General features: G+C 37.9%; 3 protein-coding genes across 3 annotated transcripts; all 3 read right to left on the reverse strand.

Annotated features, from left to right (window-relative positions):
* Window positions 1–1,195: 1,195 nt before the first annotated feature.
* On the reverse strand, window positions 1,196–8,262 carry LOC131791999 (dentin sialophosphoprotein). Its single transcript, XM_059109358.2, has 8 exons — window positions 5,324–8,262; window positions 4,679–4,814; window positions 4,398–4,457; window positions 4,089–4,148; window positions 3,635–3,745; window positions 3,260–3,302; window positions 2,770–2,868; window positions 1,196–2,208 (listed from the first exon to the last, which is right to left on the reverse strand). The coding sequence occupies exons 1-8, from the start codon at window positions 7,864–7,866 to the stop codon at window positions 1,940–1,942; spliced, it is 3,321 nt and encodes a 1,106-aa protein (XP_058965341.2). The 5' UTR covers window positions 7,867–8,262; the 3' UTR covers window positions 1,196–1,939.
* Window positions 8,263–9,091: 829 nt separating this feature from the next.
* On the reverse strand, window positions 9,092–10,553 carry LOC131792033 (uncharacterized). Its single transcript, XM_066169774.1, has one exon. It carries the CDS (start codon window positions 10,523–10,525, stop codon window positions 10,010–10,012), a length of 516 nt encoding a protein of 171 aa, XP_066025871.1. The 5' UTR covers window positions 10,526–10,553; the 3' UTR covers window positions 9,092–10,009.
* Window positions 10,554–12,544: 1,991 nt separating this feature from the next.
* Window positions 12,545–15,437, reverse strand: LOC131792140 (uridine diphosphate glucose pyrophosphatase NUDT22). The gene is made up of 5 exons (XM_059109513.2): window positions 14,808–15,437; window positions 14,121–14,240; window positions 13,489–13,586; window positions 13,002–13,095; window positions 12,545–12,899 (listed from the first exon to the last, which is right to left on the reverse strand). The coding sequence occupies exons 1-5, from the start codon at window positions 15,333–15,335 to the stop codon at window positions 12,783–12,785; spliced, it is 957 nt and encodes a 318-aa protein (XP_058965496.2). The 5' UTR covers window positions 15,336–15,437; the 3' UTR covers window positions 12,545–12,782.
* Between the last annotated feature and the right edge of the window lie 86 nt (window positions 15,438–15,523).

Below are 15,523 nucleotides of genomic sequence, written 5' to 3' on the forward strand. Positions count from 1 at the left end.
CCCCACCCTCACCAAGTAAGGTTCAAATTCCTCAACCCCAGGCACAGATGTCAGTCAAATGCCTGTAGGTTGCCCAAGGAGAGGATGTCGAAGTAAAAGAAAAATTAAGCGGCACAAAATAGTTCCTTGATTTCTTAGAGCTGTAAATGAAGCAGTTCCCCATGGCAGATTTTATACAATGAACAAGGTCCCCACAACAATTCTGCTACTGCAACAAAACTTTACATGGAAAAATTTGGGCTGAAATAAAAAAAAAGAAGAGCTGCACATGTTTAGTTAAAAGTAGTCACTGATGACCATTCTCTTAATTGCTCATTAAAGGTAAAAAAAACTTATATTATGTCAATCATGCTGTTTGATTACTATTATTATTATTATCATCATCATCATCATCATTTTAACCACTCCCCTCCCCTTCACAAGTGCATCCTTTATCAAAACTTGCATGTTCATAAAAACTCCTATTTTCCTGTCACTGACTGTAAATATATGAAAATCATGTGTGAACTCTGATTTAACAAATGAATTTGGAAGCGACCTTTGCAGCAGTGATTAACTCTTAAGCAGTGGTGAAAATAAGGCCTGGAAAAAATTATGGCCTTTACAGGATCCCAAACAGGCCTGAATTATAGTCAGGCCTTATTTTCACTACTACCTAAGAAGTTTTTATTACAGCGAAGATCGCTTCCAAATCCAAGCAACCACTGTTGAATGGTTGGGATATATTCTGTATAGCCCAAGTTGCTCAAATAACTGGAGTTGAAATGATTTTTTCCAATACATACCATCTCCACCATGTTCTAGGGACCATATTTATGTATCATGCACTTTTCTTAAATTTGGCCGACAATTCGATTCTAGTCTTGAAAAAGAGAACTTGTTTGCACAACATATTTTTGGTGACTACCACACAAGTAACATTTAGCAAGGATATGTATGAAATTCAATATAGTTGGCATGACTAATATGCAGTTGGCTCTACTCCACACTTACATACTAACATTAAGCACAAGACAAATTTTCTTTCATAAAATAAAAAAATGTGGGACACATTTTTTACACTCTTTGTATGAGCTTCTGAATTTCTTTTGATAATGATCCAATTCTTAAGATAGTTGATGATCTGAGAGAAACAATTATTTTGACAAAAAATAGACACATGAATACCTGGCCTGATGACAAGTTTACCTCAAAATTTCCTAGAATATGTTTTGTTTAATGAAGAATTTCCATACTTTAAGTGAAGGCAAACCTACATCTATAAGTTAAAACAATTTTGACTACAACCTGTGACGCATTACCTCTACTTCCTCCTTCTCCTTTGCTGTCACAAAAATCTAAATACCTCACTTTTCTTTTTTTCTACATAACATTCAATTAACCCTTTAACTCATATAAGTGACCGAGACAGAATCTCTCCTTACAGTATTAATACAATATCAACCAGATAAGTAATGAGAACAAAGAAAAATATCAACTTGGGATAATTAGTTGATCAAATACTAAATTCTCTGAACTAACATTATAAGAATTGTATGGTTGACAGTAAGGAGAATTAAAAATTTGATCTGGGAGTTTAAGGGTCAAGGTATTAAATGAAATCTATCTTCACAAAATTCAATAGTGGCAGAGAGGTTTTTACTGAAAAATGCTGCCCCATACAGTAAAAAAACAAAATATTGTAATTAAGCAGAGAGATTTCTCCTAGAGGTTACTCACAAAAACAGAGAAGAAAAAAATTACAAAGCACTGAAATTCCTGTCAGCACTCTGAGCTTAAAACTTCAACCTTTATAGTTTTAAGGCATGACATAAAATCATTTGAGACAAATATTACTTGTAGGTAAACAAGGCTTTATGTTTCCCATAATTTGATTTTAAAATAATTTCTTTAAATGAATCCAGTATGGATGTCATATTTTTCAGTCATATTTTGCAAGTTATTCAGGCTTCAAGGGAAACATAAGAACTGATGAACACATAAAACTTAAATCTTCAAGATCATTCAAAAGAGTCTTGGCAGCAACACTCAATTGTACTTTATGTTGTTGCGATGAGAGAGGTATAGTGACTCTTCCATGTTGCCACACTTTATTTGTGTCGGATGGTTTTTGTGGCTTAGGGCTGTCCAGCTTTTGAGGTTCCACTGATGATGAGAAAATATCCAGACCCAACAGGTCTGTCTCATACAAGGCTCTGGAGTCTGAAACTAAGCACAGTGATAATCATTACTTACCATCTCTTACCAATTCTCTTATTCTATCTACAAACATAATGTTAATGACATTGCTGATCCTTGCAGTATGTAGGACACATGTCATATGAATATTGTAATAGATCTCACTCACTGTAGAGTCTCTGTGGCTCAGTGGTAGAGCATCGCAGTGTGGAATCCAAAGGTCTGAGGTTCAATTCCTCATAGGGACTCAGAATTTTTCTTTGTCCCACGCTCATGACAAGATGAAAAACACCTTTCTCTATTTCTTTACTGAGCTCAAAACTTACTATCTCTCTTACTCTATTTACAAAGTGATAATCATGATATAATATAACTTGTGTAGCCCTGTAAACCTGGTTTGTAAAAACAATGTCAAAACATTCCCTTGTTAGGGGATGTATGCAATTGTGTGAGCAGGGCTGGAAAAAGCCCCACATATCAGTGTACATTTGTGCTAGAAAAAATGTAAAAAAAATGGACAAGAAAGAGTGGTATAGGATTTATAGCAAATTAAAATGCACAGTGCATATAAGTAAAAACAACGATGCATACCTGTCTTTGCATCTGAGGTTTGAGTCCTACTGGAGGCAAAGATATCCAGGTCAAGGGAAGATGGTTCAGATGTAGTAGCTGATACACTATCTTTGAAATCTGTCAAAACATGTTAAATACCAAAAAATACATTGACATTAAAATGCTTTGCACCATTACCTACTGTAAGTGTGATAACTACTATCTTGCAGAGGAAAAACTTCAAGAAGCATTGGGACCTGAGCTAACCTCTTCAGCATGTCCAATCTTTTATCTCACTCCAAGCTTCCTTCATTTTGCCCATACTTAAGTATAGAGAGAGTGCTTTACTGGAACATTTGGCCCTCCCATGCCCAATAATATACCTATTCCACATGCCACAAAATCTTTTCCAAATTTCAGTTATGGCCTAGACCTAACCCTAAACACATCTTCCTTCCTTGTATATGTAACAAGGTTAGGATTGCTTCTCTTCTATTCCTTGAACAAAAGAAAAAAACATTCTGCTGACCTGATTTTGATGCAGTGCGTTTCAGCCCACCACCCAGCACAAACTGAAAACAAAACAATTTCCAAATCAAATCTTAGTCCACTATGTCAAAATAGATTATATTAATTAATTAAATAAATTACTCCCAGGCAAATACCATTTTGTTTACAGTGTTAGGAAATATGTGTGGATGCCAAGTTTTTAAAGGGTGGCTTTTTATTTACTGATAACTTTGTGGACATCGCAAAATTTTCAACAGACAAACCACTTCAGGCAGTAACAAGGGAGAGTTTTAAATCTTCACTGACTTGAGTTTTGAGAAATACTTAAATGTGCACCCGTATAAGTATCATGCATTTAAACACCCAATTTTCTTATGTCACAGACAAAACTTACACTTAGATCTGGAAGACCCATTTCAGGGTGAACTGAATGATGGCCTGCAGTTATATCCTGTGCAGTGCTGTGGACTGCATGGTGTGATCCTTTCACAGGCTCTAAGAAATCCTGTGTGTGATAGGTGGCAGTGAATAGAAAAAAAGCAAAATCACTAAATTAAAAATTAGCGTTAATGGTAATTTAGCTATGAGCAGAGAACCAATTAAGTACAGCAAGGCTTTGTTAAGACCTAAAAGCCTGTGTCTGACTTCTGATGCAGCACTATCACAGAAGAAAAAAAAAAAAGCTTCCTTAAGTCATACAGGATGAATACACTGTAGTAAAGCTGTATAACAAACCAACACAGGGATTATAGCAATGTGTGTTAATGTGTTGTGACGTACTGGTGCATAAGCTTCATCCTTTCCATATTGGTCATAATCCTAAAAAAAATGTTATGGAGTCATCTTACCAATCCAATTGAAGAATTTGACAATTTACCAGGAGGAGCAGGCATCAACATTGATCCAGCCTACATGAATGAAACATCATAACAAATATATCAGTCAATTAGATAAATTAAAAACCCTTAAGGTGACAACATCATTTGAAACCAGTTTTGGTGATTGAAATCATGTGACAGATTATCAGATAATTGAGGTTATAACACAACCAAATGCCTGGGAACTTGATTTGAAGAGGCTTCACAAATAGTTCCAATACGACAGAGTGTTTTAATGTTTGCCCAAAGCAACTTCAAATGATTATTCTTGAATCTTACCGGTCCACCTCCAAAAGGTGGAAACTGTGATGACACAGTGGGTTTCAGCATGGATCCACCCTAGGATCACAAGAAAAATAAAACTTAGAAATTACCTTTATCCATCTCAAAGTTGTCATTCCACTAACTAGGTGCCTCTGATTTTCATTCAAAGATATCCACTTCTCTATTTTTGAAATTAACAGACCTTGCAATCTTGCTTTCAAAACTTACAAGCAAAGATCTAAATTTCTAAGAGAAATGTAAAATGTAGTGCACAGTGGTAGATGCACAACTCTAACCTGAATTGGAGGAGGTCTGTCTGGTCGTATCCTCAAAGACAAAAATTTTTTGTGTTGGATGAATGAATTCAACCAATGAAAGGGTATTCTGCCTTCTTTATCAGTACGCTCCAGTTGGTACCACAATCCCAATTCACTAAGGAGAAATGAAAAATTTATTAAAGTGACCCAAGGTATCAACAACTTGATCAAGGTGATAGTGAAAAATAGTTTGGTTGACTTTAAAGGAAAACCAGATGAGTTGTTGTATTGTGCTAAGACAACATCTTTAGTTTGTTAATAACATCTTCATTTCCAGATCTCATTATAAGTTGTCCTTTCTATCTGCCATACAATGCTTATGATATTTGTTAGCAGAATTTGGTATCAGATCAACCAATAATCCCTTCATTGATATTTTTCTTTATTCTCATCACCTGTCTGATTGATAATACACTGTTATTGTAAGGAGAAATTCTTTCTTGGTCAGTACTTTGCTCATAAAGAATGGCAACAGTGGAAACATTTTGTTTAAAAGTTACTTTGGCGATCAATTTACTCTATCAACATCACCATGGTGATCATGTAAGTGTCACTGCTACACTAGTGTATCCCTGCAACTATAACAAAAAAAAAAAGTTGTGGTTATCAAAACTAAGCACCCACCTCTGAAAACCTTTCTTGACTTTCATAGAAAGAACATCGCATTGACTTTGTGAAACATGCTTCACTTCTGTGGTAAAGCACAGAGAAACAGGATCTCCCACTTGTTTTATGGCAACATTATTGCCAGGAGCAAAATACAGACTTTCTCCTAACTTTTCCTTAGGGACAACAGTCTCTCTAGGGGATTCCATAAGAGTCTTAGAGGAAGGGAATGAGGCAAAACTACTGTCATCTTCCTTACTTTCACCACTGAAATCACCAAAATCATAATCTTTGTTGGAGTCATTAGCATTTTTTGTCTTTTCAATATTTTGATGCCAATCTGAAGTTCCGTCTTTAGACTTGGCAACATTGCCTACGTTCTCGTCTTTCTTCTTTGGCAGGTCTGTCACTTTTGATTCAAAACTTCCAAAGCTGCCAAATTCACCATCACTTTCATTCTTTCCTTGTGAATCATTCGCATTGGAATCAAATGCTCCAAAATCTCCAAAGCTGTTGTCATTGGAATTGTGTCTCTGATTAACTTTGGTATTTGACTCAAAATTGCTAAAGTCACCAAAGTCATCATTGTCCTCATGCTTTGGGGAGTTTTTGGAATTACTGCTTGCAAAATTACCAAAATCTCCAAATTCATCTGTGTAGTTGTTACTATCAGTTTTTGAATCTCCACCACTTGATCGAAATGTACCAAAATCATCAAAATCATCATCTTGATCTTCAGCTGTGGAATTTTTTCCTTCCAATCTAAGAGAGCCAAACTCTGTAAAGTTATCCTTACTGTCTTTATCTTTTTGAAGCTCTTTAGTATTTGAATCAAAATGATCAGAGTCACTAAATTTTTCCTTGTCTTGATCTTCTGCAGGAAACATTTTCCCTACTGAATCAGAAGTACCAAATTCCCCAAAGTCATCATCATCATTAGCATTGTTTTGGGGATCTCTTGTACTTGTATTAAATACACCAAAGTCACCAAAATCATTTTCGACTTGATTATCAGATGGTAAAGTTCTCTCTTCAGAATTTGATATGCGAAAGTTTCCAAAGTCATTATCATCTTCTGCCACACCATTGTCATTGGGTGATCTTTTTTGTTTAGAGTCCTCTATAGCAAAATCTGCATCATTTTTAGAGCTTTGATCAGAGTTTTCATTAAATGAACCAAAATCTCCAAAGTCATCACCATCATCATCATCAACAACACAATTCTTATCTTGCACAAGAGTGCCTTTTATACATGATGAATCTATGCCTTCTTGACTACCAACAGATTTTGAGATTCCAGATGAATCAAGTTGTTCATTAGATAGCTTCTCATCATCATCATCGTCGTCATCACCTAATGATGGTGGTCTCAAAGAAAAATGAGTGAAGTCAGTAAACTCATCAAATCCATCATCATCTGAATAATTGTTCTCATGTTCTACTTCAGCACCTGAACCATGTTCAACTTTACTAGAATCACTCATGTTTGTCTTTGTAAAGTTTATCTCATCAGGTTTTCTGGATAAATTACTGCCAGTCTTTTCATCTTCTTCAATGTTTTCTTGGGTCTTTGATTCAGCTACAGGTGAATTTTTTAACTGTGCCGAGTCTTCATAATTCATGATGTGGTTAGAAACTTTCCTCTCCTGTTTAGACGATGGCATCTCTTTATGAACATCATAAGTATCCTCATTTAACTTATTGTAGAATTCTGGAGTACCATTAGCTCTTGTTTCTCTTAAATGGCTGACTGCTTTTTCATCATCAAAATCATAATTTGATGCAACACCTGATGTTTCACTTTTGTCACTGATTCCATCAGATTTCACTTTGTCCTGCAAGCAAGTTCTTCCTTTAATTTCAAGATCTGTCTGAAGTTCACTACTCTTGCTGTCACTTTCTGATGAGGTCAGTTCAGACCTCACTGAAGGTAACTCTGTACTTGTAAATTCTCCAAATTCATCATCAAATTCACTGTCAAAAGTACCATTACTTGGCAGACCTTCATTTCTACCTTCATTTTTGTCACAATTGTTTAAGACATCAGCTGCTGAATCACCTTGATTAAAACCGCCATTGGCAATGCTTTCTGGATTCAGACTGTCCCTATTGTCCCCAAATGCTGCAAAATCGGCGAACTCGTCATCAATGGCTGGTTGACCACTTGCTGTTTCAACGCTGTTTCCATTTGTATTACTTGCGAACCAGTCTTGTGATTCTCCGTTATTTTCCTGTTCAAAAGCGGACCCAAAATCGGCAAAACCAGCAAAGTCGCCAAAATCCGAATCCTCTTGTTCTCCTGACCTATTCTTCACGTTTGTTAAGTCGCCATCGCGCTTTGATTTATCACTGATTTTTTCATCACGGGCGTTGCTTCTCTTAACCGAAGCTGCTACATTATCACCATGGTACTCTTTTGATTTATTTGCTTCATTTGGGAAAACGATTTCGTCATCATCTTCGTCGTACGTGTCGTCTAAAGGAGGTGGTGCATCCGCTAACACGGTGGAGAAATTCGATCCATACAATTCCGAGTTGTTCACACCGTAATACCACGCCATTTCTTGCCGTTCCGAGGAAGGAAACAGTTCTAAGTGTCATGGCATTCTCTTCCTATCTGATGAAAACTTAATAAATAAACTACCTCGTGGAAAATCCTCATCAATTTTTATCAGAGAATTCAGAATATTGTTCGCCAATGCAACCCACAGTTCAATCATCGAAGGACATGCAACTGATAACTTGATGAAGTTACTTGGAAGAAGAGAAGCAAATGTAAGCGCACTACAAGCTGAAACGTCCCCTTCTACTCCCTGAGATGAGTTTTCTTGATTGAAAATTTCCCAAAGTAATTTTTCTTGTCGATGAACAGTGTTTAAGCGATGTTACTAATTGTCATAATGTGCATCAACTACTACCGGGTCACCCAGCGCCATTTTGTTGACCCATGATGCCTTGCAACTTCTTGCGTGATGTGTGGCATGGGTATAGTGGGGAGGGAGGACTGGGAGGATAGGTTGAGGTGCTCAGGGGGTCCATGTCAGTGAATTGCCTGAATTTGAGTTCACAAAAACGCCAATTAGTATTGGTCTTCTCTCTACAAAAATAATGCAAATGAGATTATTTGAGAACTTGTTTCGAAAAACTAGTATGAAACAATATGAATTAAGCGTTTTTGACAAACATGTCATGGCTGAATATCTTTTGTTATAAGGATAAATTGACAATTTTAAAATTTAAAGGTTACCAAAACAAGAACCCGTGACCAAGTTCCTGTCGTCTCTGGCGATTGGGGTGGCTTGTAGGTCACGTACTGATATATTTCTGCCCACAAGCATCGGTAGCCAACCGATGTTAACTATTTCATTCATATATTAAAGTTCACACGGCAACCAGGTGGACAATCAGACATAGTTTGATGCTACTCTGGTTTGCAGATTTAATGAATGTAACCGAAGAAGTTACAATTCATAGACCCAACGTTTCGACACTCCTGTCTAGTGCCTTCATCAGGGGTGATCTAGACGCTGCAACAAGAGGTCCTTTTATGTGATCACTAATTAGCGGTCTCTTTTTCCGACGAGGTGTAAATAGACGTCAGGAAGCAAACCGCCATCGTCACGATTAAAGGAGCGTGGGCGGAGTTAATATGCAAAGCCTCCAAACAAAGGCGCTGGTGGTAACGCCGATTAGTGGTGATAATTTTAGAATTATCCCACCCAATTGTATGGTTAGTTAGACACGCATGCTCCGATAAAGCTGAATTTTCCTTTTTGCACAGGAAAACCGCTTTTTGGTGCTCTTTTAACCGTGTACTAAACTGACGTTTGGTCTGTCCAATGTATTCGTTGTCACAGTCATTGCAAGGAATAGAATAAATGGCGTCGGTTCGTTGTTCTTTCGTGACAGGATCCTTAGGTTTGGCGAAATAAATGGCGTGCGTTCGTTGTTCTTTCGTGACAGGATCCTTAGGTTTGACTTTGGGGCATATTTTCAAAACTATGTAGCATCAAACTATGTCTATTTAATTTATACTCTAAAAGACCATTTAAAATCCGCTCTATGAAGGACGAGATCACTCAGCTGACGCTACACACAACTATATTTACACACAACGTCAGCAATAGTTGAATGAGACCTCCTTTCGCACCGACATGATGTGAGATTGATCATGAAAAGCCGATATGGAAAAAAAACTGCCTGTTAAATATACATTTTATTGTATCATTTTTGGCGGGAGTGGCAGGCGGGCGATTTATACCGGCTTCTGGAAAAATTTAGAACAGCAGGGCTATTTTGTAACAAAAAAACTGTCTGATAAGGCAATGAAGTAGGAGAGTAAAGAAAATATTTCTTAAATTTTGAACCCAGAATCATGCAGTACTATACCATTATCTGGAGTCATATAAAGCATACATACAAAATAAATAACGAATTCACGAAATAACCTTTTTCGGGTCTTGTCCTTAATGGCAGCCTTTGTTAACTTTAACTGCTTGAAAAGCATTTTTACAGCTTGTGGGTAGACTGTACTCTTTCATATGGAAATTTAAGCGCGTAAATACTTAGATAGGCAGCGTCAAACCGTGCTACAAACCACAGTCCGTGAAACGTCTCATTTAAGACACCCAGGAACCCGAAAGATTCCGCCATTCACTCTTGTGCGTTTTGGAAATACTTCTTGTAGCCGTTGATCATGCTTGCTCACAGCCCATTGAAGCCTCGCGGAACAGCCCGGCTAAGCATCCATTCCATCCTTGTCTTGGGCAGCCTGCTGTTGTAGTTATTGTTTGTTAGGCTGAACACTTTACACGCCGCTTCTGGCCGTTCGTCGTCTGGTGTAACAATGTAAAAGTTTCCACCATTAGTTGCCCTCACCAGACCATTTTCGCCCTCGGGTTTTGATAGGTGCCAAGCGTTTTTCTGAATGATAAGCCACGATTCTTTCCCATACCAGTCAACTTGTATGACGGGGGGTATGAACAACAGGAATTCCCGATCTGCTAGCGGCCAAGTCGTTTTTATTCGGCGTGAGGTTAAGTAACCGCCATTGTCAGGGTAAGCTTCTAAAATAACATGATCTTTAAATACTTCGTCCCACTTTTTGCGAATCTCCTGGTTGGATGGGTTCAACATTTCCACGAACTTTTCGGCGGGCATTGGCATGTAAAACGTGAAGAGACTCTTAATAGGAACCTCATCATTATAAAATGTTTTCATCCAGTAACCAGAGTGACGGCGGTCAATTTACGTTATCAACTCAGTTGATAATACTAAATTAGTCTTGTTTTTTAAGGAATGATAACAACAACGACGATTCATTAACTTCATGTCGTTGCAATACAAGCTGAAGTGTTCGGCAACCAGCATACCGTTTCACTGATACGAACACTTCTGGAAAGATTCTTCTCACTTTCATCTATCAATCCGCAGTTCACATATATGATTGTAACGTTGTGGACGTTCTTTAACTCCTTTGCGACACTTACTACGACATAAAAATGTGGATTTCTTCGGGAAGAAACCTTGTATTTTGTTTTAATTTTACAATTTCTTGTTTTTGTGTATGTCGTGTAATAGTTTAAGCCAAAGAATAAAAGTGATGGCTCGGGGATTTGGATCTCAGCATCTCTGTGTTGGCATGTTATGGTAAGCCAGTTGCCGAACACTTCGGTTAGTAAAGGGGGTAAGTTTCTAGAGAAACTGTGGTGCTGCGTCGGTGGGAGGGTATAACAGGTAATTTAGTGATAACAACTGAGTTGAAAACGTAAATTAGCCACCGTAAAGGGTAAAAAAGCTGACGTTTCGTCAGAGCGATAGACGAAGGGCTAACGCTCGAAACGTCAGCTTTTTTACCCTTTACGGTGGCTAATTTAAGTTTTCAACTCAGTTGTTAACACTAAGTTATTTTGGTGAGTAAATGACTGTGAATATATGAAAATCATATAAGTGAACTGCGGATTGATAGATGAAAGTGAGAAGGATCTTTCCAGAAACGAACACTACTTAAAAGGCAAGAGAAAAGTAATTTTAAGCGTGGGCGGGTGGCCGCAGGCGAGTCAGGTGACTTGACCGTAATTCAGCGAACTGCCTCAAGAGGTTGCTGAAACGACCTAATTGGTCTTGCAAAATACTCAGTGTCATGGTCTATTTACAAATCCTTTTCAACAGGATTGCACTCTGCAGAGCGCGATGTTTGACTATTTTGGCTCAGAAACCAACCTATAGTCTGTCATGAATCGATTACGGACACACTTGTCTCTGTCAAAATTGCACAGTCACGACGGTTTGCTTTCAGTAATGAACCACTAGGCTCGATAATCAGCTGCTGTCTGGGAAATGAGTCCGTACTCCGATATCGCGGGACTTGACGCATATTGAACTAGAGAAAGCAGAGGAAATCACCACAGCGGTCAATAGTCTTCACTACACAAACGAGTGAGCCGTGGTGTTTGAAAACCGGACAAATTTTTTGGTAAAGCCCACAACAAAATGGTGAATCAGCAGGAAACCTATAATTGAATAAGCCTCGAGTAAGAAATTCTCGAGTTTTCCTTTTCACTATTTTTGTTTCCATTGACATATTTTCATGGACGAATCAATATATCACATATTTCCAGTCATTATTCACCACTCGGAGGATTTATATGGGCCACACATTATGAACAGCTCCCAGTAGCTAAGCTGGTAGAGCGCTGCACCGGTATCGCAGAGATCATGGGTTCAAATCCCGTACGGGCTTGAATTTTTTTCAGGTCTCCTTTCTACTACTAATTTAGTAGTGTTCATAGCTGCGAGGATCGCTTATATCCCATTCCTATATGATTTTCATACATCTCCAGTCATGAATCAATGCTTGTTTCGCATACATGCATTTGGCGTGGCAACGTTTTCTTATGAATTTCTTTACGGCACTTCGGCACGCAGCTGGCCAAAACTGTTCCCCTTGCGCATGCCATGCATTTGACCGCTGAATGGTGAAAATCTAACCTTATAAACCTAGTGAAATACGCAAAGGAAATACGAGTTAGGGCATTGGCTTGGTTTGTGATAAACAGTCTCAAAATGTTCTGCCCTCCCTGCTCGGAAGTATTCGTGTTTCTCATTCAACTGACTGACAAACACCTATGCATAGAAATGAATTACAATCATACAGAATTCTGGCCATTTCTACTAAAAAAAAAAAAGACCCTTAAAACTGCCAAAATTGTAGACGAGAACAAACCATAACCACATATCTTCCGTAAGTCCATTACATTCCATTTCAATTTCAAAACAGCCATCAATATACTTGTTAAAAACAGTTTCTTATTTTCTCATAAATATATTAAAACTAATCTGGAAGGAAGATCGTCTTTCTTAAATTCACTGTCAAAATTAGTAATTTTGCCTTCAGTGTTGCATGTCCCACTAATAGCCTTCATAATGAAAGTGTAGTGTCTGCTAATCTTCCAGAATACTTGCTGCGCGGGGCTTTTCATACAGTAAAGTTAGTTTGTAGGTTGAAATAAAAATACAGACATGCTTTGCATCCTGGAGTGAGATCTTTGAACAGTTCCTTGACTTTAGAAGACGACATGCCCTTCTGGAATTCCTGTAACCAACAATAACAAAGATTAAAATGCATTTAGAGAAGGTAAACAATGGCCAAGATGGCACTCTGCACTGACCCAATTTAGAACTGAAAGAAACTTACAGCTAAGTCCACCAACAGCAGCTGGGATGATTCATAAGCCTCTGGTCCACCCTTGCGATAAAACTCATGGATTTCCTCGCCTTTGAGAGAGCATCTTTAAGAAAAAAATGGCAGGTAAAACATATTTTAGTGAATTTTAGTGTAAGTAACCTTGTAGTTTTTTGCAGTGGGAAAGTACGATATTAACTAACTAGTTTAAAATAATCATTTGATGAACCATACTGTGCCATCTAGTTTAATATGAGGATTTTCTTAGCCGTAGACTGCTGCTCTTCATCAGGGCTACAGTTTTAACTATACATCTCCCAGTTTACTCAGCATGATGCTCCCTTGTGATTGGTAAATTTCATCTGCTATTGTTTTGTTCAGTTTTCTTTCTAGATTTCACTGATTATTAATATCAGCATGGTTTGAATGAATCACCAAGTAGGACAATTTAAGATTTGATGATAGGCCTTTCAGACAGACAAAAAGTAAAAACAGAGACCTGATCCTAAAACAAGCCCCAGGTTTCTGTCCAGTGCGGTAATTGCGGTAAATTCCAGTCAAAAGTGGCCAACTGATGTATTCTTCTGGAATATTGACCTAATATTGCATATGAGTGACAAAATATGTTGTTAATCAAAGGGTCTTGAAAACTAAGATCAGTGTCTTGTTATTCAAAGGTGATTTCTTGTATCTGTGATCGTTTTCTCTAGGTACCAGGTGAAGTTGTCCACCATAAATTCATCTGGAAAGGATCTTGATTTATCAAACTGAGGTGTTACCCATGATCAATTTGTTGTACTCATTACTTCCACATTTTCTCTTCAGAGCTGATATCAACAAGGTCAAGTTTATGAATCCAAGCCTGCCCAAGAACATAACATGGTGATTCAGCCAGTGCTTGGGCCCAGACCCCTTGCTCTGGTGTCCAGCAAGCTAAATACTGGGCCATTGTTTCCCCCTCAAAGCAACATACTGCCAAGAAATTGTAGTAAAATAGTGGGGGTAACCTTCATCTTTATGGCATGGAAACCCTATGAATTAGGAGAGTCTCATTCACACATCTTAATGTGAAGCAGAAGATTTCTATAAGCTGGGAAATGAGAAAATAGATTTATTTCATATAAAACTAACTTCATCTCTGACTTCTCGCACAATAGAATGAAACAACTCGTACACCACTGCCTTGCCATCCATATCTTCAATATCAACCACATTTTTGTTTACAGTTTGTTTATTTGTCTTTTTAACTTCCTGAAAGTAATGAAAGAATGTCTTAGTTAATATTACGAAGGTGAGGTCTCAAATAATCCAAGGTAAAGAATGATCCCAGTAAGTTATTTGAATTACTTTTAAAGTTTCACTTTTTACAATATAGAAATTGACTTGAATTCATAAATGTTGGATGGCCTGACAGACTACTGTTTACACACGAGTGAGGAAGCCCAGTCAAACGCACTCAACATTTCAATGCAACATCTTGCAACACTATTGGATCGTGTTGTGGCATGTTGTGAAGGAGCTGGCCAAAAAACAACATCCATTTCAACAAAAATTTGACCATTTTCAAACTTGATCCAACACCATCAAACATCTCGCAACGTGTTGTTACAGGGTGGAAAACCATGTGCAACACATTGCCCTCGACAATGTAGAAAGATGTTGCATTGAAGTGTTGCGTGCGTTTGGCCGGGCTTTAGACAACTCGACGGAATAGATTATGACAATCGTAACCAATCAGATTACATCATTTGCGATAAAAGGCTAGTGGATTTAAAATAAATTAATATCAATTTAATTTCTAACAGGTGAAGTGCTTACACTGGGTTCTGCGTGTCCTCCTGGAGTATCTAAATGACCTGGATCTTCATAAACTTGATGGCTTCTTCTAATAAAAATTAACTTACTGTCACTTGTTTCCACGACAGAACCAACACCCAATGCATCAGAAAAACATGCATGTTCGTTGGCGTATTCACGTTTGCCATAGTCTCTTAAAAACCGCCAGTGCTTGTCGTTCATGTTTGTACAAACATAATCTCTATAACAAGTCTGTCCTAACAGAAGAGACAGTGAATCTCCGGCTTCGTTCCTTACGCCATGAAGACGAAATTTAGAACCGTTGAAAAGGAAGGGATTTTTCTCCTTAAGATCAGTCCACGTCTTTTCGATGCTGGCTTCAAATTGGTCATCAGCCGCCATCCTGTCATAGTGATGGGACAAAGAAATTGCCAAGTCTTCTTCTTTCGCACCGCCATTCCAACAGAGTCTGTCGTGATTTCCACTGTTAAAAATCTCTATGAAATGCCCTTCATCTTTACATTTCTCCACAAATGCCTTAAGCTCCATTTCAAGTATTTCTCTTTACGAAATATATAAAATTCTGAGCTCAGGTAAGGATAGAAGAAGGCTTTGATCTGAACGAGATCTGTTCACGAGCCGCCATTTTGAACAAGCAGAACAGCAGTAAGGCAAGAACATTGATTGGTCAATTTTGGTAAAGAAAACCAATTAAAATAGCTCCTTCGCTCGTTCAT

Source organism: Pocillopora verrucosa, chromosome 7 (genome assembly GCF_036669915.1).
Source record: "Pocillopora verrucosa isolate sample1 chromosome 7, ASM3666991v2, whole genome shotgun sequence".
Taxonomy (NCBI): domain Eukaryota; kingdom Metazoa; phylum Cnidaria; class Anthozoa; order Scleractinia; family Pocilloporidae; genus Pocillopora; species Pocillopora verrucosa.

Coding starts and splice junctions, on each gene's coding strand:
- LOC131792140 (XM_059109513.2), bottom strand. CDS start 15,335: ATGGAGCTTAAGGCATTTGTGGAGAAATGTAAAGATGAAGGGCATTTC. Junction 14,241..14,807: donor GAGGACACGCAGAACCCAGT/GTAAGCACTTCA, acceptor CATTACTTTCAG/GAAGTTAAAAAGACAAATAA. Junction 13,587..14,120: donor TGCGAGAAGTCAGAGATGAA/GTTAGTTTTATA, acceptor ATGCAATATTAG/GTCAATATTCCAGAAGAATA.
- LOC131792033 (XM_066169774.1), bottom strand. CDS start 10,525: ATGAAAACATTTTATAATGATGAGGTTCCTATTAAGAGTCTCTTCACG.
- LOC131791999 (XM_059109358.2), bottom strand. CDS start 7,866: ATGGCGTGGTATTACGGTGTGAACAACTCGGAATTGTATGGATCGAAT. Junction 4,149..4,397: donor CACCTTTTGGAGGTGGACCG/GTAAGATTCAAG, acceptor TCATTCATGTAG/GCTGGATCAATGTTGATGCC. Junction 3,303..3,634: donor TGGGTCTTCCAGATCTAAGT/GTAAGTTTTGTC, acceptor TTTTGTTTTCAG/TTTGTGCTGGGTGGTGGGCT.